This window comes from Cervus elaphus, chromosome 11 (genome assembly GCF_910594005.1).
Source record: "Cervus elaphus chromosome 11, mCerEla1.1, whole genome shotgun sequence".
Lineage (NCBI taxonomy): Eukaryota > Metazoa > Chordata > Mammalia > Artiodactyla > Cervidae > Cervus > Cervus elaphus.
In genome coordinates this window covers 6551017-6574812 of record NC_057825.1, presented here as the reverse complement: position 1 = coordinate 6574812, position 23796 = coordinate 6551017, and the positions used below count along the sequence as shown (strand labels likewise).

The 23796-nt window shown below is 44.9% G+C and overlaps 1 protein-coding gene across 1 annotated transcript in view; it reads left to right on the top strand.

Annotated features, from left to right (window-relative positions):
* Nucleotides 1–23796, top strand: part of GPR107 (G protein-coupled receptor 107) — a 55888-nt gene that overhangs the window by 5835 nt on the left and 26257 nt on the right. Inside the window, exons 2-13 of the mRNA XM_043916588.1 lie at nucleotides 4772–4894; nucleotides 5213–5263; nucleotides 5511–5590; nucleotides 6784–6923; nucleotides 8497–8534; nucleotides 10092–10148; nucleotides 12728–12838; nucleotides 13369–13502; nucleotides 17758–17833; nucleotides 19423–19496; nucleotides 19889–20006; nucleotides 22156–22286. Of these exons, the coding sequence (XP_043772523.1) occupies nucleotides 4772–4894; nucleotides 5213–5263; nucleotides 5511–5590; nucleotides 6784–6923; nucleotides 8497–8534; nucleotides 10092–10148; nucleotides 12728–12838; nucleotides 13369–13502; nucleotides 17758–17833; nucleotides 19423–19496; nucleotides 19889–20006; nucleotides 22156–22286 (1133 nt within the window). The remainder of the gene's footprint in view (nucleotides 1–4771; nucleotides 4895–5212; nucleotides 5264–5510; nucleotides 5591–6783; nucleotides 6924–8496; nucleotides 8535–10091; nucleotides 10149–12727; nucleotides 12839–13368; nucleotides 13503–17757; nucleotides 17834–19422; nucleotides 19497–19888; nucleotides 20007–22155; nucleotides 22287–23796) is intronic.

Sequence of the window (23796 nt, the reverse complement as noted above, 5' to 3'; positions counted from 1 at the left end):
AGAATTCTAAAACTTTTAGAATAACATATCATGAATATTTTGGGGGCTTCCCTCAGTTGGTAAAGAATCCACCTGCAGTGCAGGAGACCCTAGTTTGGTTCCCGGGTCGGGAAGATCCACTGGAGAAGGGATAGGCTACCCACTCCAGTATTCTTAGGCTTCCCTTGTGGCTCATCTGGTAAAGAATCCACCTGCAATGCGAGAAACCTGGGTTTGATCCCTGGGTTGGGAAGATCCCCTGGAGAAGGGAAAGGCTACCCACTCCAGTATTCTGGCCTGGAGAATTCCACGAACTATACATGGGTCACAAAGAGGCAGACACAACTGAGCAACTTTGACTATCATGAGTATTTTAGACTTTGCAATAGAGAAGGGTGTATTTTAAAAGACATTTAAAATTGTTATCAGGAATAAACATTGATTTTTTTTTTTAAAGTTTTATTGGAATATAGTTGATGGACAGTGTTGTGTTAACGTCTGCTGAACAGCAGAGTGACTCGGTTATACGTATATATTTTCTTGTACGTGTTGTTTACCATTATGGTTTATCACGGGATATTGACTACAGTTCCCTGTGTTATACAGTAGGTGCTTGTTGTTTATCCATCCTACGCTATATAGTAGTTTGCATCTATTAATTCCAAACTTTCAGTACTTCCCTCCCCCACTCCCCTGATAGATTTTTTTGAAGAGGAAAACTGTCAGGAATAAGGATTAGTAGATTTTCTCCTTCAAAATATAAAAAGACTTGTATAACAAAAGATACCACAGTTAAAAAAAAAAGACCAGGAAAAGATACTTGCAGCATCAAAGTCAAAGTTATTACCCAGAATATATAAAGAACTTAAGGAAAAAAATCCAAAAGGAAAATGGACATATGATGTTTATTTATTTAGTTTTCTAAATTTTTACTTTTTAGGCCACGCTCCCTGGCATGTGGGATCTTACTTTCTCAACCAGGATTGGAACCTGCAATGGAAGTGCAGAGTCTTAACCACTGGGCTGCTGGGGAAGTCCGACATATGTGTTTTAAAAAAGCATTTTACAAAAGAAAAACTCAAATGGCTAATAAACCTAGATGAGATGCTCAAACTCAGGAAGTATCAGGAAATGCAAACTGAATCAACATCGGCATTGATTTTCCCCCAAACTGGGAAAAATGAAATGTCTAATGACATCAAGGTTCAGTAAGGATGTAAGGAAAGTTTCTTATACTTTGGCAATTCATTTGGCAATTTCTAGTAAAATTGAAAATGTGCACACCCTGTGTCCTAGGATTTTCCATTTAGATGTATATACCCTTAATCCCCACCCAGATAATACATAAAGTATGTGCAAGGGGGGCTTCCCTGGTGGTCCAGTGATTGAGAATCCACCTTTCAATGCAAGGGACACCAGTTGGATCCCTGATCCGGGAAGGTCCCACATGCCACGGAGCAGCTGAGCCTGTGCATCACAGCTTCTGAGTCTGCATTCTAGAGCGTGAGAACCGCAACTGCTGAGCCCACTTGCTGCAGCTACTGAAGCCTGCACGCCCTGGAGCCCATGCTCCGCAACAGGAGAAGCCACTACAGCCAGAAGCTTGTGCTCCACAACTAGAGAGTAGCCCCTGCTCGCCGCAACTGGAGAAAGCCTGTGTGCACCAGTGAAGACCCAGCACAGCCAAAGCATAAAGTAAATGATGAATACATCTTTAAAACAGCACAGAGTTTAAAGAAAAAAAAATGTACAAGGAATTCTCGCAACAGTGTTGTCATAGCAAGTGGTTGGAAATTACCTGAATGCCCAGGAATGATTGGGATTTACCTGAATGCCCAGGTGATGCTTTGGGGAAATAGATGTACCATGATGTACATGCGATGGAACACAAGCATATAAAGTGAGGAACCAGAGCATGTTCAATGTGTCAACACGGATAGGGCCTCAGAGAATGCAATGCTGTCTGAAAAATGCAGGCTGCCAGATGTACACATACATTGTAACACAGTTTATCCAAATTTTAAAAACATCGTGATGCTGTATTGATGTTGGTTATGGATATGTCATGAGTTTGGGAATGGATGGTCAAGGGGAATAGGATTTATTCTCTTCCTCTTCCTGCTCCTTGCCCTCTGTTCTGATGGCTCTGAGGCGGCTTCGATGTAGACACGTCGTAACTGTGAGCAGTGGGTAGTTGGATATTTGTTACTCCTTTTACTTTTCTACAGCGAACGGGATTTTGAGCCTCCTGGGGGAAAGGGCTCTCTTGTCTCGCAGACCATTATTGCCCTTGGGGAGATTTCTGGCTTCCCTGTGGTGGAAGAAGAGGTTTCCTTATTCCTGGACAGTAAGGACTGGCTGTTAGGAGACTTTTTTTTTTTTGAGAGTGGGTCTTTTATCACTTCTTGGGCCTTAGTCACTAGTGGCATTTTGTAAATAGTGGTTTATTTACTTTTGAATTAAATCAAAATTGAATGAGTGATTAGTGTGTTTGACCTTCTTGGTTCCTATTAATCTGAAATTTTGTGTCTTCTATTTGTATAGTGAAATACAGTTTACAGAGTCCCTTCCTTATATATCTTATTTGATATGGTAACATGATCACTTAAAAGGGACTGTTGGAAATTAGGTTAGATGAGGGTCCTGCAATTAATATATTGCTGGCAAATGATAATTGTTGAAAATAACTATTTTTTAGTAATTATAAATTAGTACATGGTCTTTGTTAGGAATTTAGAAAATACAGATTCCTAACAAAGACCATGTACTAATTTATTTCTCATGTTAGCAAGGTAATGCTCAAAATACTTCAAGCTAGGCTTTGACAGTTCATGAACTGAGAAATTCCAGATGTACAGGCTGGATTTGGAAAAGGCAGAGGAACCAGAGATCGGATTGCCAGTGTTCTTTGGATCATAGAGAAAGCAAGGGAATTCCAAAAAAAATCTGCTTCATTGACTACACTAAAGCCTTTGTGTGGATCACAGTAAACTGGAAAACTCTTACAGAGATAGGAATACCAGACCACCTTACCTGTATCCTAAGAAACCTGTAGGCAGGACAAGAAGCAGGACAAGAAGCAACAGAACCTTACATGAACAACTAACTGGTTCAAAATTGGGAAAGGAGTACATCAAGGCTGTATATTGTCACTCTGCTTATTTAACCTCTATACAAAGTATATCATGAGAAATGCTGGACTGGATGCCTTTCAAGCTGGAATCAAGATTGCTGGGAGAAATATCTACAACCTCAGATATGCAGATGATACCAGTCTAATGGCAGAAAGCAAAGAGGAACTGAAGAGCCTCTTGATGAAGGTGAAAGAGGAGAGTGAAAAAGCTGGCTTAAAATTCAACATTCAATAAACTAAGATTATGGCTTCTGGTCACATCACTTCACGGCAAGCAGATGGGGAAAAGTGGAAACAGTGACAGATTTTATTTTCTTGGGCTCCAAAATCACTGTGGATGGTGACTGCTGCCATGAAATTGAAAGACATTTGCTCCTTGGAAGAAAAACTGACAAACCTAGACAGTGTATTAAAAAGCAGACATCGCTTTGCCAACAAAGGTCCATACAGTCAAAGCTGTGATTTTTCCTGTAGTTGTATATGGATGTGAGAGTTAGACCATGAGGAAGGCAGAGCACCAAAGAACTGATGCTTTTGAATTGTGGTCCCCTGGACAGCAAGGAGATGAAACCAGTCAAGCCTAAAGAAAATTGTCCTGAATATTCATTGGAAGGCCTGATGCTGAAGCTGCAGTACTTTGGCAACTTGATGCAAAGAGCCAACTCCTTTGAAAAGACCCTGATGCTGGGAAAGATTGAAGGCAGGAGGAGAAGGGGACGATGGAAGATGAGATGGTTGGATGGCATCATTGACTCAATGGGCATGAGTTTGAGGCAACTCTGGTAGATGGTGAAGGACAGGGAAGCCTGGTGTGCTGCAGTCCATGGGGTTGCAAAGAGTCAGACATGACTGAGTGACTGAACAACAAAGTGAAAGAAACAATGAATGGAATTTTAAAATACAAACGGAAAACAAACACTAGTAAAAATAATGATGTGGATTTGGGGAAGAACCAAATCCAAGTTTTAGAAAAATACTTAGCCTAGTGCCTTGTATTTAGGATCTATGTGATAACTGTGAACATTTGGGCAGATAATTCCCCATATGAAATTCATGACTTTACACAACGTGAAGTGCCTCTGTGGAACCTCAGCTTTGGGAGTATTCACTGATCCCATTGTTCTGTTGACCTTAACAGTTTGTGGACTGAGCTGAGATTGGAGTCACAGCTCTTGAGACAGTTTCAAGTACTGGGCAGGTGTCCCTTGTTGTCCTTCGGGGGAAGGAGCCAGGCGTATTCCTGGAGCAGCTTTGGCCACTTCTCCCTCCCCACCCCCCCTCCCTGTTTTGAGTGCCTGCTGGATGCCAGGCCTTGTACTTGAAGGAAGGATAGGAGGATGACCAAAACATTGTTCCTCCTTTCCTGGAATTCACATTCCAGCAGGCCATCGAGTCTGCCCCCGGGACCCTTCCAAATGCACTGGACTGAATCGAATCTATTGTGTGTTTCACTCTGCAAAATTGTTGCTGTCGTATGAATTTCTGATGAGTCTTCAGCTTTTGGAGCAAGATCAGGTCCCACAGTGGTCAATATTACTGAGTATATGGAGACATTGGTTAGCTGACGGGGAACTAGATATCGCAGTTTTCCAAGCAAATGAACAGGTTTACTAATCAACTTCTCCAGATTATTAATTCTTCTACTGCACATCTTTTCAGGATGACGTGAGGCATAAGGTTCATCTGAACACCTTTGGATTCTTCAAGAATGGGTACATGAAGGTGAATGTCAGTAGCCTTTCAGTGAATGAACCTAAAGGAGCCACAGACAAGGACTCAACTGTAAGTGCCTTTCCAGGAGCAAGGGTAAACCCTTTTCTGTTGCTTAGGTAAGAGTGTCCCCCATTGTAAAATATGAATATTAGAATATGGAAAAAATTAAACTCGTGAGCAGGCATCAGTAGTTTTATTTTTTTAACACTGAAGTTGCAATTCTTGAATAATTTCACTTTCAACTGATCCTTCTTACAAAATACATCCTAAGAAAACTGAGAGGAAGGCCAGGCCAAAATAATCACTTTTTCTGTTCTTGTGCTAAGAAAGGTATGGACGTCGGGGCATCAGTGGTAATTCACTTCTACTGTTTTCACCTCCTCTTAGATTGGATTCAGCCTAGACCGAACAAAGAATGATGGATTTTCTTCTTATCTGGTGAGCATCAAGTGCGTGACCTGAGCGCTCCCTACACTTGAGCCCAAGGCCCTGGGTGGGAACACCCTGCTGCTGTCAGTGCTGTTCCGTGAGGTGGCAGCTTCGACTTCCAAGTGTCTCTGAGCACCCACAGTTGTGTTTTTTGAGTGGGGGCTGGGCCACTTACTTGCTTTGTTCATGAAAACTTTGTGTTGTTGTTCTAGTGTGACTGAATAACATGATGTATACTTGGGTCTTCCTTTCTCAGGATGAAGATGTGAATTATTGTATTTTAAAGAAACAGTCTGCCTCTGTCACCCTTTTAATCCTAAACATCTCCAGAAGTGAGTAAGTAATGCTAATAATCCTTCAGTTCAACCCTCGAGTAAAGTTGGGGGGAGTTCGGCAATTAAGCTAAGATGTGTATTGCCTTCCACACGCCAAATACTTTGCCGAGTGCTGGCGATTACAAACAAGACGATGAAGGTGGAGGTGCAGTCCTGGAGGAGCTCTAGATGAGTGAGGGAGACAGAACAGCAATGCCAGTGACGGCCGCGCACCGGAGGGGCAGTAGGGCGGAGGGGCCGTGCTCGGGGGCAGCAAGGGAAGGCTGCAGAGGAGGGTTGGCGCAGCCAGCTTTCTCGTGAGGAGACTGCAGAGGACTAAGAAAGGGACGAGCATCCGGGCAAAGAGAACGTGTTACACCGAGGCAGAGTAGCATGCACTAGCATGGCACGTGTTGAATGAAGTGAGTGCGTTGTTTGCAGCCAGCTAAGGGGAGGAGAGGGAGGTTTCTGCCTGTCCTGTGCTGGACGTGCTCCCCTTGATACGTGCAATGGTGCCAGCTGAGGGCACGTGTCCACTCCGACATCAAAACTTGCAGGCCCCTCCTGAGGCGGGATGGGGTCAGTGGTCAAAACTGGGGTCTGGTCAGCAGGGAGAAGGGAGGAAATGCATATTAGATGGGCTGCTAATCGTTTTCACTGCCCCTCACCTGCTCCCCGAGGCCTCATTTTAACACTTTACTGGGTTTTTTTTTACCTCTTATTCCTTTTCCCTTGTGCATGAAATGCAGGAAAGATGGGGAAAAAATAGTCATTTCTCCTAATTCTCCATGTTAGAATAATCAGTAATTTATATTTCCTTCTAAACTTGTTTCCTAAGTCTAGAACATTTGATTTTAAAAATCCAGAGTCATTTTATAATTTTATAAGCATCCATGTTCATTCAACTTCATCATCATCAGTTTGTTAAACACATTACACATACTTAGGGAGGAAATATGTACCTCAGAATCAAATGGTTGCTACAGACTCAAACTTTAGAGTGAGGCTGCCCCAGCTGCTGACTAGCTTACTACTCTTGGGCAAATTCTTTAACCTTTTAGCTTCCCTTTCAGCATCTGTAAAATGCAGATAATAGAATCTGCATCATAGTTCATCATGGGACTGCCTGAGATGATGGGCTTAGAGCTGGAAACAACACCTACCGGCCGTAGGCATTACTTTGAACTCTTTTTCTTCTGTCTTACTTGAATATAGAGTGAAAATAAGATCTCCACCAGAAGCTGGTACCCAGTTACCGAAGATCATCTTTACCAAGGATGAGAAGGTTGTTGGTCAGAACCGGGAGCCTGGTGTTGACCCTGTCTCAGCAGGCAGCCAGGCTCCAAAAGAACAAGGTAACTGTAAGGTGGACACTAGCCTTTCCTTCACTCCCTTGCTTCATAGATCCATTTTTGTTCCTACTTAAAAACAAACATGATTTTATTTAGCATTATATTATTTTTGAGGTGATATAAAAATGCATAACAAAGAAAAATGCAGGAAAGATGGGGAAAAAATAGTCATTTCTCCTTATTCTCCATGTTAGAATAATCTGTAATTTCCATTTCCTTCTAAACTTGTTTCCTAAGTCTAGAACATTTAATTTTAAAAATTCATAGTCAACTTATAATTTTATAAGCATCCCTGTTCACTCAGCTTTAAAATTTTTTTATACTTATCAGATACCCCATTAAATGGATACTGTAATTTGCTTGGCATTTTCTCTTAAAGAGACATTGTTCCATTTCGATGCTATTATAAAGCATTGCTGCATCTTTATTTGTAGTTTTTATTTCATAATGTAGAACTTTTTTTTTAGGCTGAGTTCCAGGAACTGGAATTTTTGGTTCAAAGGATATGAATACTTTTGGGAATATTGATACATATTTTCATTCCTTTCCACATGAGTTGTGTGAATTTATATTCCTGTTGGGAAATATATAATGATAGCACCCATATCACCAGGTCCTAGCCAGCAGTGGGGTTTTGGTTGTGTTTTGTTTTTTAAATCCTAAAGTGAAAGGCAAAGGGGTGTCCTTGGTTTTGACGTCACTCTTATTACTGAGATTGCACTTTTTCTCCCTATGTCGATTTACCAGTTTAGATTTATCACCTCTTTTATTGACCATCAGGTTTATCTAATAATTTATATGAATTCCTTTAAAGATAACTTTACTAGTTACAGTATTATTTATGTATTATTTTCTCAATTTGTCAAAGTTCTGATACACACTAAAAGACGTGCAGAAATGTTCCATGTGTGTGATGGTGTAGTTTCATGTATGTGCACCATCTTCTCCTTGTCTGGGTTCCTTGGGCTCACATGACCATTCCCTAGGCAGAAAATTTTCTTCCTTCTTTTTATTCTGAAACTCTCTCCCTTCCTAAATAGTTTGAGAGTCTCTTCCTCAGAAAGAATGACTTAAGTAAAAATATGACACAGAGGCCCTCTCTTTTATTGAAAGAAGTTATTTGCAATCTTTACACTCCTTGCCATGAGGAAAAAAGTATGCTTTATGCTAATAATATTTGCTATTTTTCTACATATGTAAATAAATCTCATACATATATATTTTAAACAGTGATCTGGTTTCAAGTCATTACTTAGAAAAAAAGAAAGTCATTTCATGTGGCATCTTTGGCAGTAACATACACTAGGTTATTTAGACACGGTTTCCTTTGTTGATGCTGAGTGTTGCCACTTACTAAATTGTGTTCATAATAGAACAAGTCCAATTTGCGGCTTCTACAGCTCAAGAATGTTTGGGGTTCTGAGGAGTTACAAGTTCGTAAGATGGCTTGTGGCCTCACCATTTTGTTTGTTTGAATTATTTGATATTTGATGAGCTAGAGTCTCATTAAGTGATACTGTAATATACATATGAGCTGAATCATGGAATAAGATCTTTTAAATGATTCTTCTTTTAGAAAGTGGAAAGTCTAAAAGAAGTACCGTGGATTCAAAGGTAAGAACTAACCCCAGCCTGTGCTCTCAGCTTTTCCAGGTGTGTGTGTGCTCACACGCGTGTAGGACTGTCCTTATATGTATGTATACATACACACACAGGTGCACACACATACATCTGCATGCTCAGTCTACAGGCGGTTGCCTTCTGTTTGGGGAGAGAACTTGGACACTCTGAAATAATTTCAGAGTAAGACTGAGTGCTGAGTTATGCAGCCCTTATGTGATAGAAGCTCAGATAGTGAGGGGAAAGGGAAGTGGGGTATCTGAGAGTTGTCTGGAGGGAGATGTCACCAGTGCTTGAAGCTTGGTGGATTGTTTGGGGAAGAAGATGAGAAGAAAGGGGCTGAAGACCATCATGAGCAAAGAGAAGAAAGGGGCTGAAGACCATCATAAGCAGAGAGCGGAAGTAGAAATAAACATTGACAAGTGCTGGGCACTGGCCTGTTGGAAGTAAAACATAACCTATATTTGGGACCAGAGAGAGAGATCTTAGATTATAGAGGGCCAGCAAATAGAAGGTATCAATGCACAGAAAACAGGAAGGCATCGTGGGTGCTTGGTTAGGATGGAATTGATCCAGAACGTGTTGAGGGAAAGTCGTTGTTCAGGAGGAACGTGCAGGGCAGCAGGGAGAGGGGGTCGGGGACCTGAGCGCGACCGGGAGGAATGCTGTCATAATCGTGCAGGTTTAGGGTGTTGAGCATCTGAGCCAGAGCAGAGCTTCAGAATGTGGAGTAAGTAAGCAGCCGTCTTGGAAGCCAGGGTGGCGGGGAGAAGGGGAGAAGAGGAAGGTTGCTTTTTTACCCCCAGAGAGGTGGGGAATAGAAATAACAGAAGGATACGTGGAAAAGTTTTAGTTTGGGATATCTTGATATTTCAGTGATGGAGCATCCAGATGGCAGGGTTTTATTTTGTTTTATTGAAGTAAAACTGATACACTACAACTGTGTATATTTAAAGTGGCAGTTCCATAAGTTTTGACTTAACGTGCACCTGTGAAACCACCACCACAACACATCCGTCACCATAAAGGTTTCTCCTGCCGCTTTGTCACCCTCCTGTCCCTAGGTAGCCACTCATCTGTCACTATAGAGTCTCTCTTATTCAGTGTAATTATTTTAGGTTCATCTGCATTGTTCCATGTCTCAGTAGTTCCTTCTTTTTGTTACTTAGCTTTAGTCCATTGTGCCAGTTGTAATAAGTCAGTCATTTGACGTTGGGCATGGAGGCCAGGTGCTTGAGGTGTGGCCTGGGTTGGCATTTGTTTTCTCACTACAGCTGTAAGATTAGCGAGCTGCTCAGCGGGGAGCAGGGGGCTGTTGGAGCGACAGAAGAGATAACCGAGAAAAGGACCTGGGTAAAGGATTACCTTTTTTTGTGAAACAGGATTTCATTCATATTGAAAAGATGGTGAATTTCTTTTTCAGTGAGCTTTTGAAGACCAGTGAATTTAGGATTTTAGAAGAACATGTTTTAGAGCTTTTAAATTTTTATTTTTACTAACTTGCTTTTTCTGGTGGTCTCATCTAAAATAGGTTGTTAATGTCTTTTTTAGGCAACAGGAGAGAAATCCTTTTCTGTTCGTAATAATGATGGGGCAGTTTCATTCCAGGTACGTAATCTCTTTGAGTCAAGCTTTGTAGAATTTATCTCTGCCATGTAAAAGGGTGAATTTTTAAAGAAACTTTGAATTTAGGAATAATAATTTGTATATGCTATGTGCCAGTCATTTGACTATAGTAACTCTCTCCGTAACAAACCTACAAGGTGGATCTTGTTATCCACCACTTATCAAATCATGTATCTCTGAGAGAGAATAACTTTGTGTATGTCCAGTGTGAGCATCAAGGCCCGGTTTCCAACCCAGTTCTCCCTGGCTGTCCCCACAACTCTGCCTCTGATCATATGCTGCCTCTCATTCAGAGTGTGTCAGAAACCCAGAATTCTACACCTGAAAGGATGATTGTCATCTTTGGGTGATGCTGTCATTTCAGAGATGAGTTCACTGAGACTCAGAGGCCTGAGGGGCCTGCTCAGCTGTCACTGTCGTTAACTGCACATGAGTGTTCACGGCTGCACCACAGCCTGTGTGTGGGGTGTGGGGTAGGACATTGAATTGGATCTCGGAGCCCACATGCTAGGTGGTGACTTTGGACAATTCACTTAACCTCTGAACCGCACTCTTTAATCACCTGAAAATGAAAAATGATGACACCCATCTCACAGGGTGGTTAGGTGTATCATTTTTAAAAAATAAAAGTGCTTTGTAAAGCACTGCACAAATAGTCTCTTATCATTAACTTGTAAAAATCACTCCTTTTTCTAAGCAGTTTTTATTAACTGAGCTATCATTTACTTCAAGTGAAATGCACAGCTCCTGAGTGTGTGGTTCTGTCAATTCTGACAACGGCCTGCACCCCTGTAGCCCATGCTCAAGAATCTCTGTGTTTGTACCACCTCTGAAAGGCCCCTGCATCTGCAGTTCTGAGTTATCTCACCATAGATTCTTTTGCTGATCTAACAGTGTTGATGTTATTTAACTTTAGTAGCCATCGGTATTAACCGCTGACTGAGAGTTTGTGGGGTGCTCATCTGCTCTGAACCCTCAGCAGCTTCCCCTCGGTCTCACAGCAGAAGCCCAAGTCCTCCCGCTGGTCTCCAAGCCCACGTGGTCTGGCTGCTGTCGTCTCTGACCTCAGTTCCTGTTTCCTCCCCACATTCTATGTGTTACTGTGTTCCAGCCACACAGGCCACCTTGCTGCTCCTAGAGAAGATAAAGCCTTGGCTTCTGCTCTGGCTGTACCCACTGGAGAGAAGCTTGTCCTCAGAGTCTGTGTGATTAATTTCTTCCTCCTTCAAGTCTTGGCTCGCGTGTCACCTTTTCACCAACGCTTCCTCCAGTCGCACTGTTTTAAATGCAGCCCCCCCCACTCTACCTTTTCCCTTAATACTTCTTTCCAACGTACAGCATACTGTTTATTTGTTACATTTATTGTCTCTGTCTCCCCTTAGAAGGTAACTATAAGGGCAGGGCTTTCTGTCTGCTTTATTGCTGCTCTGTGTGAAATTCCTCATCTGGGGCCTGGCCCTAGTAGTCTTCCTGTCAGTAATTACGGAGATGAGTGAATGTAAGAATGTCAGATGAATGAATGAATGTCAGATATCCTGCTAAGTACTTACGCCTTACCATTGTCTCAGTTCATCCTCCCAGCAAGCTGTGAAAGTAGGTACTGGCATTAGTCCCCTTTTACAGATGTCTCTTTTTTCCCCTTCCTTACAATTCTGAGGCACGGCACCTATAGAAGAGTGTACAGTACTTACTTTGAGGACCCGTGACTGTCAGTAATCACCGTCGTAGTCCTCACCTGGTGCAGGACCTAGAGCATTGCTCACCACGCCTGTGTCCCTCGGGTTCTTCCCAACTCTAGAGCAACTCCTGTCATGAAAGGTGTTGCCATAACCATTTCCTCGCTTTTCTTCATCGTTCACCGCTTGTACATGTAGCCCTAAGCAGTATATTAATATTTTAGACTTGTAGTAAAATGTTCCCTAGAATTGATCAAGGAGTCACATTCTGTGATTATATGTATGTGTGTATATGTATAAATAACATTTTTTGATTTACATTAAGCATTTGAATACATGAAATATGTTGAAAAACAAAAATCTCTTAACGTAGTATATGTAGCCTCTGTTTGTTGTCTAAAATTGTACAGATACATTTTGATGAGGAAATACTGGTCCTTTACTTTTTCAAGTACCAGAAGAACCTCCTTTCTTTTTTCGAAGTATTTTTTACCTAAAGGGCAAAACAGTAATATGTGGGCTTGAAAGCTAGATAACCGCGTCTTAAGTTAGCTCTGCAGACTTTGGCAAAAACCCATCACTGATGGATAGATATGTGATAAAGGAAGTGTAGTAAAGTGTTAACTGTAGAGTCTAGGTAGTGCGTACATGTGTATTCACTGTGTAAAACAGTCTACTCTTCTGTTAGCTTGAAAATCGTTAAAGTGTTAGGAGGGTATCATAGAATAAGAAAATGTGTATTGGAACTCTGCTCTAGGGGAGTTTGATTAACTTAAGTAAACAGTCTGTTTTCTTCTGTTTGTAGTATTCATGATTTCTTTCTGAGATTTAAAAATTTAGCTGAGGATTTGGATATCCTTAAACCTTTTTCTTCTTCATTTTCAGTTTTTCTTTAACATCAGCACTGATGACCAAGAAGGACTCTACAGTCTTTATTTTCATAAGTGTCTTAGAAGTGACGTTTGGTCTAATGACAAGTTTTCATTCAGCCTCGATGTGAGTACCATATGAAAGCTGCTCCAGCTAGATGTTGTCAGCTGTGTAAAATGCAAGGTGGTTTTTTTCTTTCTAAGAGCAGTTTTAAGAACATTTAAGCAGAGTTAGAGAAAAACATGGCCAGAATAACATTTCTGCCAGTGGGCAACATACTTCAGCAGAGGATTCTTTAAAAGGAAATATGAAGGATTTACATTAGGATGTGTTTACACTTCAGCCTGTGCATTAAGAATGTGGTTGTTCGGACTTCCTCAGTGGTCCAGTGGTTAAGACTCTGCACTAACAAGGCAGGGGATGCAGGTTCGATCCCTGGTTCAGGGAACCAGGATCCCACATGCCTCAGGGTGCAGCCAAAAAAAAATGTGTCACAGTGTCTGTAAGTCATCTATAACTTTGTTTCTGAAAAGAATATTGTTGTTACCTTCTGGTACTCACTTTCGTGAGCTTCTGTGAAATAGCAGAGATTCCAAATTACTGAATATGGAATGATCTATTCCTGAAAAGTGAAAATAACCTCATGTTGGTTTCAGATCGAGATCACAGAGAAGAATCCTGACAGCTACCTCTCAGCGGGAGAAATTCCTCTCCCCAAATTGTACATTTCCATGGCCTTCTTCTTCTTTCTCTCTGGGACCATCTGGATTCACATCCTTCGAAAACGACGGTAAATTATCACCTCCTCAAGCCCTTCAGCCCCCAGGGTTTGGGGATGTGTTTGCTTAATTTCACCTGTTGCTGTCTTCCAAACCAAGAGGCCTTGTCACTAGCAGTCCCATTCTCTTCAAAGGGCATCTTCTCCGAAACAAGGGGGACTCTGCAGAAGCCTTGATGAGGAAATACTGGTCCTTTACTTTTTCAAGTGTGGGAGGCCTTTGCATGCCATGATGTTTATTTACTTCCTATTGCTTGGTTTAAAAAGCAAATCCAAATATTTCAGTAATATACAATCGAAGTAAAATGTATAAGCAAAGTGTTTCCATAGCAAGGTCTGGAGAAGGAAATGGCAACCCACTGCAGTACTTTTACCTCGAAAATCCCATGGGTGGAGAAGCGTGGTAGGCTACAGTCCATGGGGTCACAAAGAGTCAGGCATGACTGAGCGACTTCACTTTCCATAGCAAGGACACCACAGCTCAGGACTCGGAGTGAATGCATTGGTCTCATTCGGGCAGTGACCGTGGCCCAGGGCCTGGTGGGAGCATGGCGCTGCTGTCGCGCTCTGAAGGCCCAGCCGGGGTAGACACTGACCTCCAGAGGCTCGAGAAAACCTCTTCAAAGCCCACCTGCCTGACTGATGGCCTTTCTCCTGAAACCCCCGAGGCTTTAACTTCCTCTTCTTGGTATTTGAGGGGAGCAGCAGCATATGAGTGGAACTAGTGATTAATTCTGTGTCCCTCCCACAAAGTGGAAACGAAATGCTAGTTTTCAGTTAAAGAATAGTGTGAAATGTTTGTTATAAAGCCCATAAACTGTGTAAAGGATGGTATGGAAATATGGTATTATAATAAAGATTTAAATTCACACAATAAATGAGCACCACAAATGCCAGATGCCTTTTTCTCTGGAGCGGTGGGCCAGAAACGGAGACCTCTCTAAGCTCACGTGGCCTGCCTGTCTTCTGGCGGACATGGCTCGGCTTGGGTACTGGGCTCTGTTGGGTGCGGTTTGCTGTTTCCTGTTTGTTGTAAATCTTTTCCACCCACTGGATGCAAAGAACGTCTTGTTTGCTTGTGAAGGACTCGACATAATCATGTTTGGACTGGAGATCGGGAAACCATTAATAAGAAAAAAAATCCTGCAAATTCAGGCTATAAAAGATGGTGGAGGGTGGTGTGTGTTTGTTTGTTTTTAAGAAGGTTTTGCTTTTACCTGTAGTAGACAAGTAAGAACTAGGTGTTGGAAACCTGGTTTTCAAATGTAAATGCTGACTGTTGTTGCTAGTGACTGCAGTGTGCCTGGCTTCACTCTATAAATCTCTTTTTCCTCAGCTGCAGAACTGGAACAGTCATAATCTGTCATGATCTGCCTTCCTCTCAAAGTCTTAGATCTTCAGATTTCTTGTGTGATTTCCCCTGAAATGATGTGTACAAGAGGGCTTTGCAAATCTGAGTGCTATGCACAGATGAGGCACATGCAAAATAGATTGGCCAGATGTTCAGTGGTATTTTAATTTCCCTTTATTTAGCGAGGCAATAGTCACTGTCACTGGTTCACTTTATATAAAACTGTGACGACAGTTTAAAATCTGTGGTTAAACGAGGCTGACCTGCTTTGGACAGCATATCTTAAACGTCTGTTGAAGTGTAGTGTAGATATAGAAATGTGTATTCTGAAAAAAAAAAAACAAAAAAAAACGAAATGTGTATTCTGGCTCTCTGCCCCACCCCCACCCCCACCCCCACCGCCATGTTTTTCCAGGAGTCTTGAGCCACGTGGGGTTGGTGATTCGAGTCACGTCACGGAAGTGACTCCAAGGCTGCCTTTCAGAGTCTCACAGCCCTTAGAGCTGGAGGGAACTGGGAGACTTGGGCCTTGTCTTGTTGAGGCCTCGAGAGGGGAGGTGAGAGCCACGGTTGGCGTCCCGGGCACAGCTGGCCTGGGCCCACGTTGGTTTGCTGTGCCGTCGTGGCCCCGGAGCACGGGGAGCGGGGGAGCAAACACGGACAGATGGCCTGCTTGGAGCTGCTCCCCGCCCAGCCAGGTGCTGGGTGTGGTGGTGCCACTTTCAACAGAGGTTTCGGAGGCCTCATGAGAGGAGGGCGGTCAGGGTAGAGCCCGGGTGTGAGCCCGGTCGCTGCCGCTCCAGAGCTCCAACTCTTGCCTGCTTTCACCTGCCGTCGACGCTGTCCCCGGGCTGCGGGTCGAGGGGGCTGGGCCGTGGGGGTGAGCCCAGCCCTTGCCAGCTCTGCAGCCTGGGTGAGTCTCGTGGCTATTGAGGACAGACAGACTCCTCTGGCCTTGATTTCCCTTTTGACCTTCAAGTAGGTAGGCCCTGGAGCAGGAAAGACCCAGGGAGGAAGCCAGCCCGGAAACCGGTGTGCGTCACTCACGACCCACCCTCCTTATCGTTCTGTGCAAGGCCCTCTCTTGTTCCACTTCCTGTCTCCTCTCTCGTTCCTTCCCACCCACGGCCAGCCGCCCAAATGTGTTTCGCTTGTGTTTTGGGGTATTTGTATATCTTGAACAAATCATGTTTATTGGTATTGAATGTATTTTTAATTTACATGAACTGTCCTGTCTGTAGGTATTGTTTTTGTACATTTTTCACTCGGTAACCTCCTCTTTAAGATGCAGACACATCGCTGTGTGCGCCCAGTTCATGGCTGTTCAGCTCCTCCATGTCATCCAGTGGGCGCCCCAATTCGCTCACCTGCCCCCTTCGTGGTGGACCCTTAGCTTGTCCTCATCTCCCTGCTCCCGCACACTGCCACCCGCCCTCCTGCCTGTCCCCAGATGGCTCGGGCAGCCTCTGAGGTTCATTCCGGAAGGAGGCGCCCTGGGTGTGGAGCGAGCCCTCCTTTAGTTTCGCTGAGCGCTGCCAGGTCGCTTCCTGGAGTGCCTGGGCCCGCACAGGCGCCAGCACTGATGCCTGAAAGGTGCCTCGTTTTCTCTGGCGGGTCTCTGATTATCGATGATAAGAATTACCTTTGCAGAGACATGTTAGCCTTTTGGGCTTCCCCGTGTGACTGCCTGTATTTGCATTATTCTTCTTTCGGTTTTCTGTCTGTCCCTGGTGCTTGAGTTCCTTGCACATTTGAATCTTAGTCCCTTGTATGTCTTAAGACATTGCAGATTTCTTTTCCCAGTTGAATTGTTGAGGAAAAATCTTTCACATTAATGGAGTCGAGGCCATGTAATTGTAGTCTTCTGGGTCGTGCCTCATGGATCCTGAGAGGCCCATTCCTACTCCAGATCACAAAATGTGTATTTTCTGTTTAGCAGCCAAATCCCCCTGGGGTATAGGTAAGTGTGAAGCTGAGGTCAGCTTTCCTCATTTATTATATAGGTTTGAGCTGAGTTCCCCCCCCCCTCCAGTATCAGTTATTAAGCAGTTATTAAGCATCCACTGACTTGGTATCACTTTAAATATTAAGCTTCCATACATGCACAAATCCATCTCTAAGCTTTCTAGTCTGCTCTGTTGGTTTACTTCTCTGATGCTCACTGTTCCCCATTTTTTAACTGCTGCATCTTTGCAGATTGTCTTGACATCAGAGAGTGGGAATCCCCCGCCGCTCTTACTCGAGTCTTTGCATTTTTTCACAGGGTTTAAAACTTCTTCTGTCATGGTTTTGTGTGTCTCATAGGTTAACTCCTAGGGCGAGGCGGGAAGGGGTAGAGGAATCAAATGCCTGGCAGCCTGAGGGTGGACTAGTGCCCGTGGAGGAGGTGGGGGGAGTGGCTGCTGTGTTTCACTGGCCTGGTGTGTTTGGCACATTCCAGCCTTGAGGGGACAGAGAGGGACACTGTCTTCGACCATCCCTGCTACCTAGCACCATGCCCACCTCTCCTCTGGGCTAGCGATTTCCCCTAGAGCTGTGCCCAGTCACCTCTGCCTTCTTGGGGATTTTGTGCCATTTTCATAGATCCATCTGCCTCTTTCTTGCCTCTGTGGGCTTTCCAGGGTGGTTTCCGTAGAGGAAACGGGCAGCCTGTTTAGATTTCCATCTTATCAGGCCTGGGAACCCATTGTGCGTAACTTGGCTCCATTCACAGAGTTGGATTACATGGTAGAGGCAGCTTGGGACTCCATTCCACGGCCTCTCTGCTGGCAGCAACCACTTTTTTAAAAACCTCTTGTGTTTGTGGTTTGCTTAGATCATACTTATGGCTTCCTTATAAATATATGATGGGTGGAGCTTCGGCTGTCCTTTGGGAGTGTGAAATTGTCCTTAAATTCTTTTCTGTCTGTTTTATAGGAATGATGTATTTAAAATTCACTGGCTGATGGCTGCCCTTCCTTTCACCAAGTCTCTTTCCTTGGTGTTCCACGCAGTACGTATTTGTGTTTTGGGGTCATTTATGAAATGCCTGTACTATCAGGGAAAATAAGTTGGAAGACAGGCTACATCAAACAAAAGATAAAAGAATACCTTTGCCATGAAGCCTCTTTTCGTCCGGAAAGGGCTGGTCATGGGATAAATCATCATAGCCTCCCTAGTGCTAGACTTAAGACATCTTTAGATATTACCTACAGACACAGAGTTTTCTCTTGTAGGTGTTTTATTTTTTCACTCTCCTAATCATTTCTTGAGATTAGAGGGCCACCTGATGAATTGTTGCAACAGCTTCCTTTATTTTTTGAAATATTCCCCCACATTCCCATTTGATTTGAAATTCACTGTTAGCATACTTGCTTGAGAGGAAACTGACGCTCTAAAGATTGAGGCATAAGAATTGAGTCAAGCTCTGAATATTTAGTGCCAATGCAGACTGAAATGAGCCAGGCCGTGGGAGACAATCACAGCTTTCCCACTTTGTAGTCCTGCGAGATATCTGTGGGCCCCATCTGTGAGGGTGACAGTCTCCAGACTCTCTCAGGAGCCTACTGCCCTTAAAAATGTTGTCCTAGAAAAAGTAATGTATCCAGTTGTAGTTTCAAGAAATGACGATTATTTGGCTAGTTTCCCATTTGGATTAAGGTAAAAAGATTCCTTCTGGAATCATGCAGATAATGAGTCATAGGATTCTTGGGTCACTTTCATATCCAGACAGCCACGTGCAGAGGAATGAAAGATGCATGAAGGAACTGATGTCAGCTTTGGGCATCCTGCCTGTAAACATTTGGGGCACTACTGAAGCTGGCCACTTTAGTAAAAATTCATCAGTAGCTTCAGGTAGCTCTAAATTGACAGGTTTGGTTTTTTTTCCCCCAAAGAAAATAGAGTTGAAGCTTGGTGATTCCACATAGGTTTTTTAACTGAGTATTAACTGAGTATTATGTAAGCAGCAAGGCTATGAGAGAGAAAGCTGTTGCCTGGGATTGAAAAGACCTGTGACATTTGGAGGATTCTTTTTTTTTTTTTTGGTTTTTTACATCTTTACTTTTATATATTAATTCACTAATTAGCCATTTAGTACCGCTTATGGAATCTCAGTTTCCCTGGCCAAGGATTGAACCTGGGACTCAGCAGTGAAAACCTGGAATTCTAACCACCAAGGGACTCCCTTGGAGATTTCTTTCAAGAAGAGGCAGCCATTTGCCAGAATGAATCATCTGCCTCAAGAGAGCGACCTTGGGACTTCCTTGCTGGTACAGAGGTTAAGACTCCATGCTTCAAATGCAGGGGCTGCACGTTCGATCCCTGGTCAGGGTCTAAGATCCCACATGCTATGCAGTGGGGCCAAAAAAGAAAAGAGAGGGACCTGGACTAGGTGTTAGTGACGTGGAACCCTTTTGTCTAGTTTCTCAAGCTCCCTGCCATTCGCAGGGCGCTCAACACGCTTCACTGTGCATCCGAAAGTGCAGTGTTAGGGAGTGGGGCGAGTGTCCCCATCACAAGGGCCTCTGGTGGCATTTCCTGTCCAGCTGTGTGTAAGGCGTTGGTAGATGGCCTTTCTGAAATGTACTTGTTTTCTTGCAGATTGACTACCACTACATCTCCTCCCAGGGCTTCCCGATCGAAGGGTGGGCTGTGGTGTACTACATCACTCACCTGTGAGTACTGAGAGTGCCTCGGGAAGTACCCGTCCTGTGGCGGAATGGCTGGGCAAGGTGGGGGAGCTGAGCTAGCCCGAGACCTGCCTCAGGGCGAGGGAGATGGCGCCACCCTCCCAGGGCAGCCGTGTGGCACGTGGATGGCTGTCCTGACTGGAAAACTTGGGGCTGTCAGTATGCTCCCAAAGGAGTCCCCCCACCACAACAATGGGCCGTGCAGCTAACTATTTGTGTGCCAGAAAAAAAGCGCTGTTCATTGACGTGCGTCCCCTCCATCTGGCCATCTGTCTTTTGGGGGAAGTGCGTGAAATCATAGAATGAGCTGTAGACTGTGACTCAGAATGAAAGGCTAAAGATACTCTCTGATGTCTGTTCGTTCTTCCTTTTTGCAGCCTGAAGGGGGCACTGCTGTTCATCACCATCGCACTCATCGGCACTGGCTGGGCTTTCATTAAGCACATCCTTTCTGATAAAGACAAGAAGGTCTTCATGGTGGTCATCCCACTGCAGGTAAAGGGTCCCCAGCCCTGCTCGTCCGCCTCCTCCCGAGCCTTTGCTGGGCTTAGCTCCAGGCCTGTCTGGGGAGAGGGAGTTGGGTCTCCCGGAAACCCCTCTCCTCTGCCTTTGGGGCTGAAGCCTGGGCTTGTCTTTCTGGATTCTGATGGGCCTAGATCTCAGGTTCTTGCACTGGGAGATGCTCCACCATCCACCATCTTTAAACAGCACATGAACAGGGAGCTGCAGAGAAGTTAGGGACACGTACTGCCTCTTTTCTGCATCTGACGGTCCTCTTGGCAGAGAAGCTTGGCTACACCGTGACTTGGTTAACGATTTCTTTTTGTTCTGGCCATGCTGCTCGGCTTGCAGAATCTCAGTTCCCCAACCAGGGATTGAACCTGGACCGTGGCAGTGAAAGCACTAAGTCCTAACCACTGGACCGCCAGGAGATTCCCAGCAAATTATTGTAAAATGTGAATGACACCAGTGAGTTTCCACAAGGTAGAATATGAGACATTGGGGCAAACCTTTATTAAGTGCTTCATGTGTTTGGGACCTTGGACTGAGGCCAACTTTATAAGACTGTGAGCCCTTCAGGAGAGGAAGTTTGTCTTAAGTGTAGCAGTCTTGTTGGAGGTAGAGCCTGGATGTAAAGGGTGCATGATACACAGATCCTAGCAGGGACACACAGCTTCTCAGCTCTGCTTGACCAGAGAGCATCTGTTTGATAAAGTCGTTCTTGTCCGTGATCATTTGGAGCCCAGTGCAAGTGTGGCAGGTGAGGATTGGAACGGTGCCAATTCCCAGGCACCCAGGTCAGCCCACTCACCTGGTGATTGATGGTTTGGCAATGTTTGTGGCAAAACCATCTTCACTTTCAATCATAAGAGACATGTATTAGTGCCAGGTAAATGGTATAGACCAGTTGCTGTCAGTTTCCAACGAGAGAGTATTCCCTTCAATTCGAATGATCTGGAAGAGCTGTCTGGTGGAGATGGGCATGGCCTAGATTTTAAGGACAGACACGTGATAGAGGCAAATGTGACGTTACCGTTGGGTGAGCGGGAGAGGCTGAGGCGCTGGATGGGTCTTGGCTGTTGAGCCACCACGGCCACTTCTCTGGCGGGTAGGGTTCTCCATCCTGCCAAGGTCTCAAGAGCTGGGAGGCGGTGGCCGGGGTCCTCCTGCCCCGTCTCCCCCTCCCTCCAGGAGCAGCTGCCCTCCCCTTCAGCCCCACTCTTCTTCACGCAGCCCAGAGTGACGTAATGGAGGCTCTTCCCAGCCTTCCCTCTTCTGTTCCCCAGAAGGAACAAAAACACAAGGTTACATGGCAGGTCACTCTGGGGAAGCAAGGCCGTTTAGACAATCAAATGTAAGGAAGTTATGAGTATTTAAATGTAAGGGCTAGTCTGGGAAGTCCTCGAACATCAGCCTTGACAAGTTGAAACTGTTTCCTTTTGGTCATGGGAGCCACTGCGCATTCCTGAGTAGGGAGTGAGCGTGTAAAAACAGCGTTTCAGGACCACTGTTGGCGCTTGGTTCCACACCAGCGCCTCTGGGAACATCTTGTGCCTTGTGTCCAGAGTGTGAACTGAGGGCAGGATGGAATGAAGCTGTCTATTTCCCGTTTCTTCGTAGACAGAGCCACAGGTGCAGACCTTTACCGTGGACTGGGTTGTTGGAGGAGTCCAGAGGCTGGTGTCAGTGGGAGACTGAAATTTCAGGCTAAGTTTTGTATGTGTATTAAGTGTGGCCTCAGTGATGATTTAACGGATATGTCCTAGACGGAAAGAGAAACTACCCTTCCCAAGTCACAGCACGACAGGTTTCCTAGTTTTGTGGAAATACGGAGAATTCCCTGTAGAGCAGTGAAGCACAGTGTTTGGGACCACGGGCTTTGCCTGGAGTAGAGGTGGGACCCCTGCTTTCTCACCTAGTGATAATCTTCAAAAGAGTAGTTCATCACTTGTGTTTCTCTTGTGCTCAGAGGTGTCACAGGTTTTAAACTGTTGCCCTGTGTCTGACCAGCTGAGGGACTTTTCGTAACATGCTAATTGCTTAATGCAGGATGGAGCACACACAGCCCAGCCTGTAGGCCGGGTGCCCACCGCCCCCCGGGGCTCTGTCGCACAGATCTGTGCATGCGCCTCCTGTCCCGCAGGTGCTGGCCAACGTGGCCTACATCATCATAGAGTCCACCGAGGAGGGGGCGACGGAGTACGGCCTGTGGAAGGACTCCCTGTTTCTCGTTGACCTGCTGTGCTGCGGCGCCATCCTCTTCCCCGTGGTGTGGTGAGTGCCCCTGCGCCGCGGGCGTGTCCGTCCAGCCTGGTCAGAGTCCCCCGGGGCACACAGCAGCTTCCTGGGTCCCAGACTGACCTGAGTTAGTCTCCAGGCCGGACCATGGCGTTTGTGTCTCTGTTAGGTTCCCCAGGGGACTGCAGTGGCGCTCACCTGGCACCGACTTTTAGCACTTCAGATGCTGGAGAAGGGTTTGGAGACGAGAACTCAGTAGCAACATAAAACAGCCGTGTGGATTTGAAGGAAAGGGAGTTGAAGAAAGCCTGCAGATAGCCTCTTCTTGCCAAGTTAGATAGAAAATGAGGAAGTACATCAACATAAAACTAGCGGTAGTTCTCAGCTCATAAACGTAGATGTCATCAGATGGGTTCGCTTTGTTCCTGGAATTGGCAGACTTTAGATGCATATACTGTGCTTTGACTGTGTGTAAAGACATGTTAGTTAGTGCCAAGTCAGTGATTGATGAGGAAGAACATCCTCCTTAGAGCTCATCCAAGTGAAGGAAATTCTTGTTTTGGTAGGAAGTAAGAAAGAAAGTAGCGAAAGAAAGGCTCACAGAAATCAGACACTTGCCCTCATTATGATCTAGTTCTGTGGCCACTTGAAAGCAATCAGTTCTTTTGGAATAAAGTTTTAAAAAATAGACTTAGGGGTCTTCTCTTAGAAGTGAGGTGTTCCCATACTGCAGTGCCCCTCACAGTGAATTAGTATTTTTAGGCTCCTGGGGTTGATGGGGTCGTTTGTTATTCTGTTTATTTAGAACGTGGTGTCAGTGGAGGGTAATCCTCGTTTCAGTTAGTCAGATTCACTTTTTTACAATTTGTTGGGGTGCACTGGATGTCAGTTGCCGCATGCGGGCTCTTAGTTGCGGCACGTGGGATCTAGTTTCCTGACCAAGGATCAAGGCTGGGCCTCTGCATTTGGAGCACAGAGTCTTAACTGCTGGACCACTGAGGAAGTCCCGAGCATGTTAGATTCACTCTTAACCTAACTCGTACATCACACATGTTCACATATCCCTTCAGCAGACAGCTGCCTGCAGAGGAGAAAGCACAAATGAGTCTTCTTAGTCTCCACAACCGCCCCATATCCTGTTCAGGAATAGCGACCCAGACATTTGAAACAGGACGACCAGTGTCTCCAGTTGGAAAGAGCGTCTTACTACTAGGGAACAGAGCCTCAGCCCCCACTCTGATGTCTGTCACCCTCAGGACAGTAACATAGGAGAGACCTGTGGGGAGGTTCCCCGGTGGTCCAGTGGTTAGGACTCTGAGCTTCCACTGCAGGGGGCTCCGGTTGGAATCCCTGGTCCGGGAACTAGGATCCTGCAAGCCACAGAGTGTGGCCAAAAAAGAAGGGACCTGGGAAATTGAGGAAGGCCGAAATGCACTGCGGAGCTACAAGGGGTCACTTCCTGCCATTTGTTGATTGCAACACTAAGGAGCAGATGCCAAATGGCAAGATTCTTCATGGTAGATGTTCTGAAAATTGCTGTAAAATG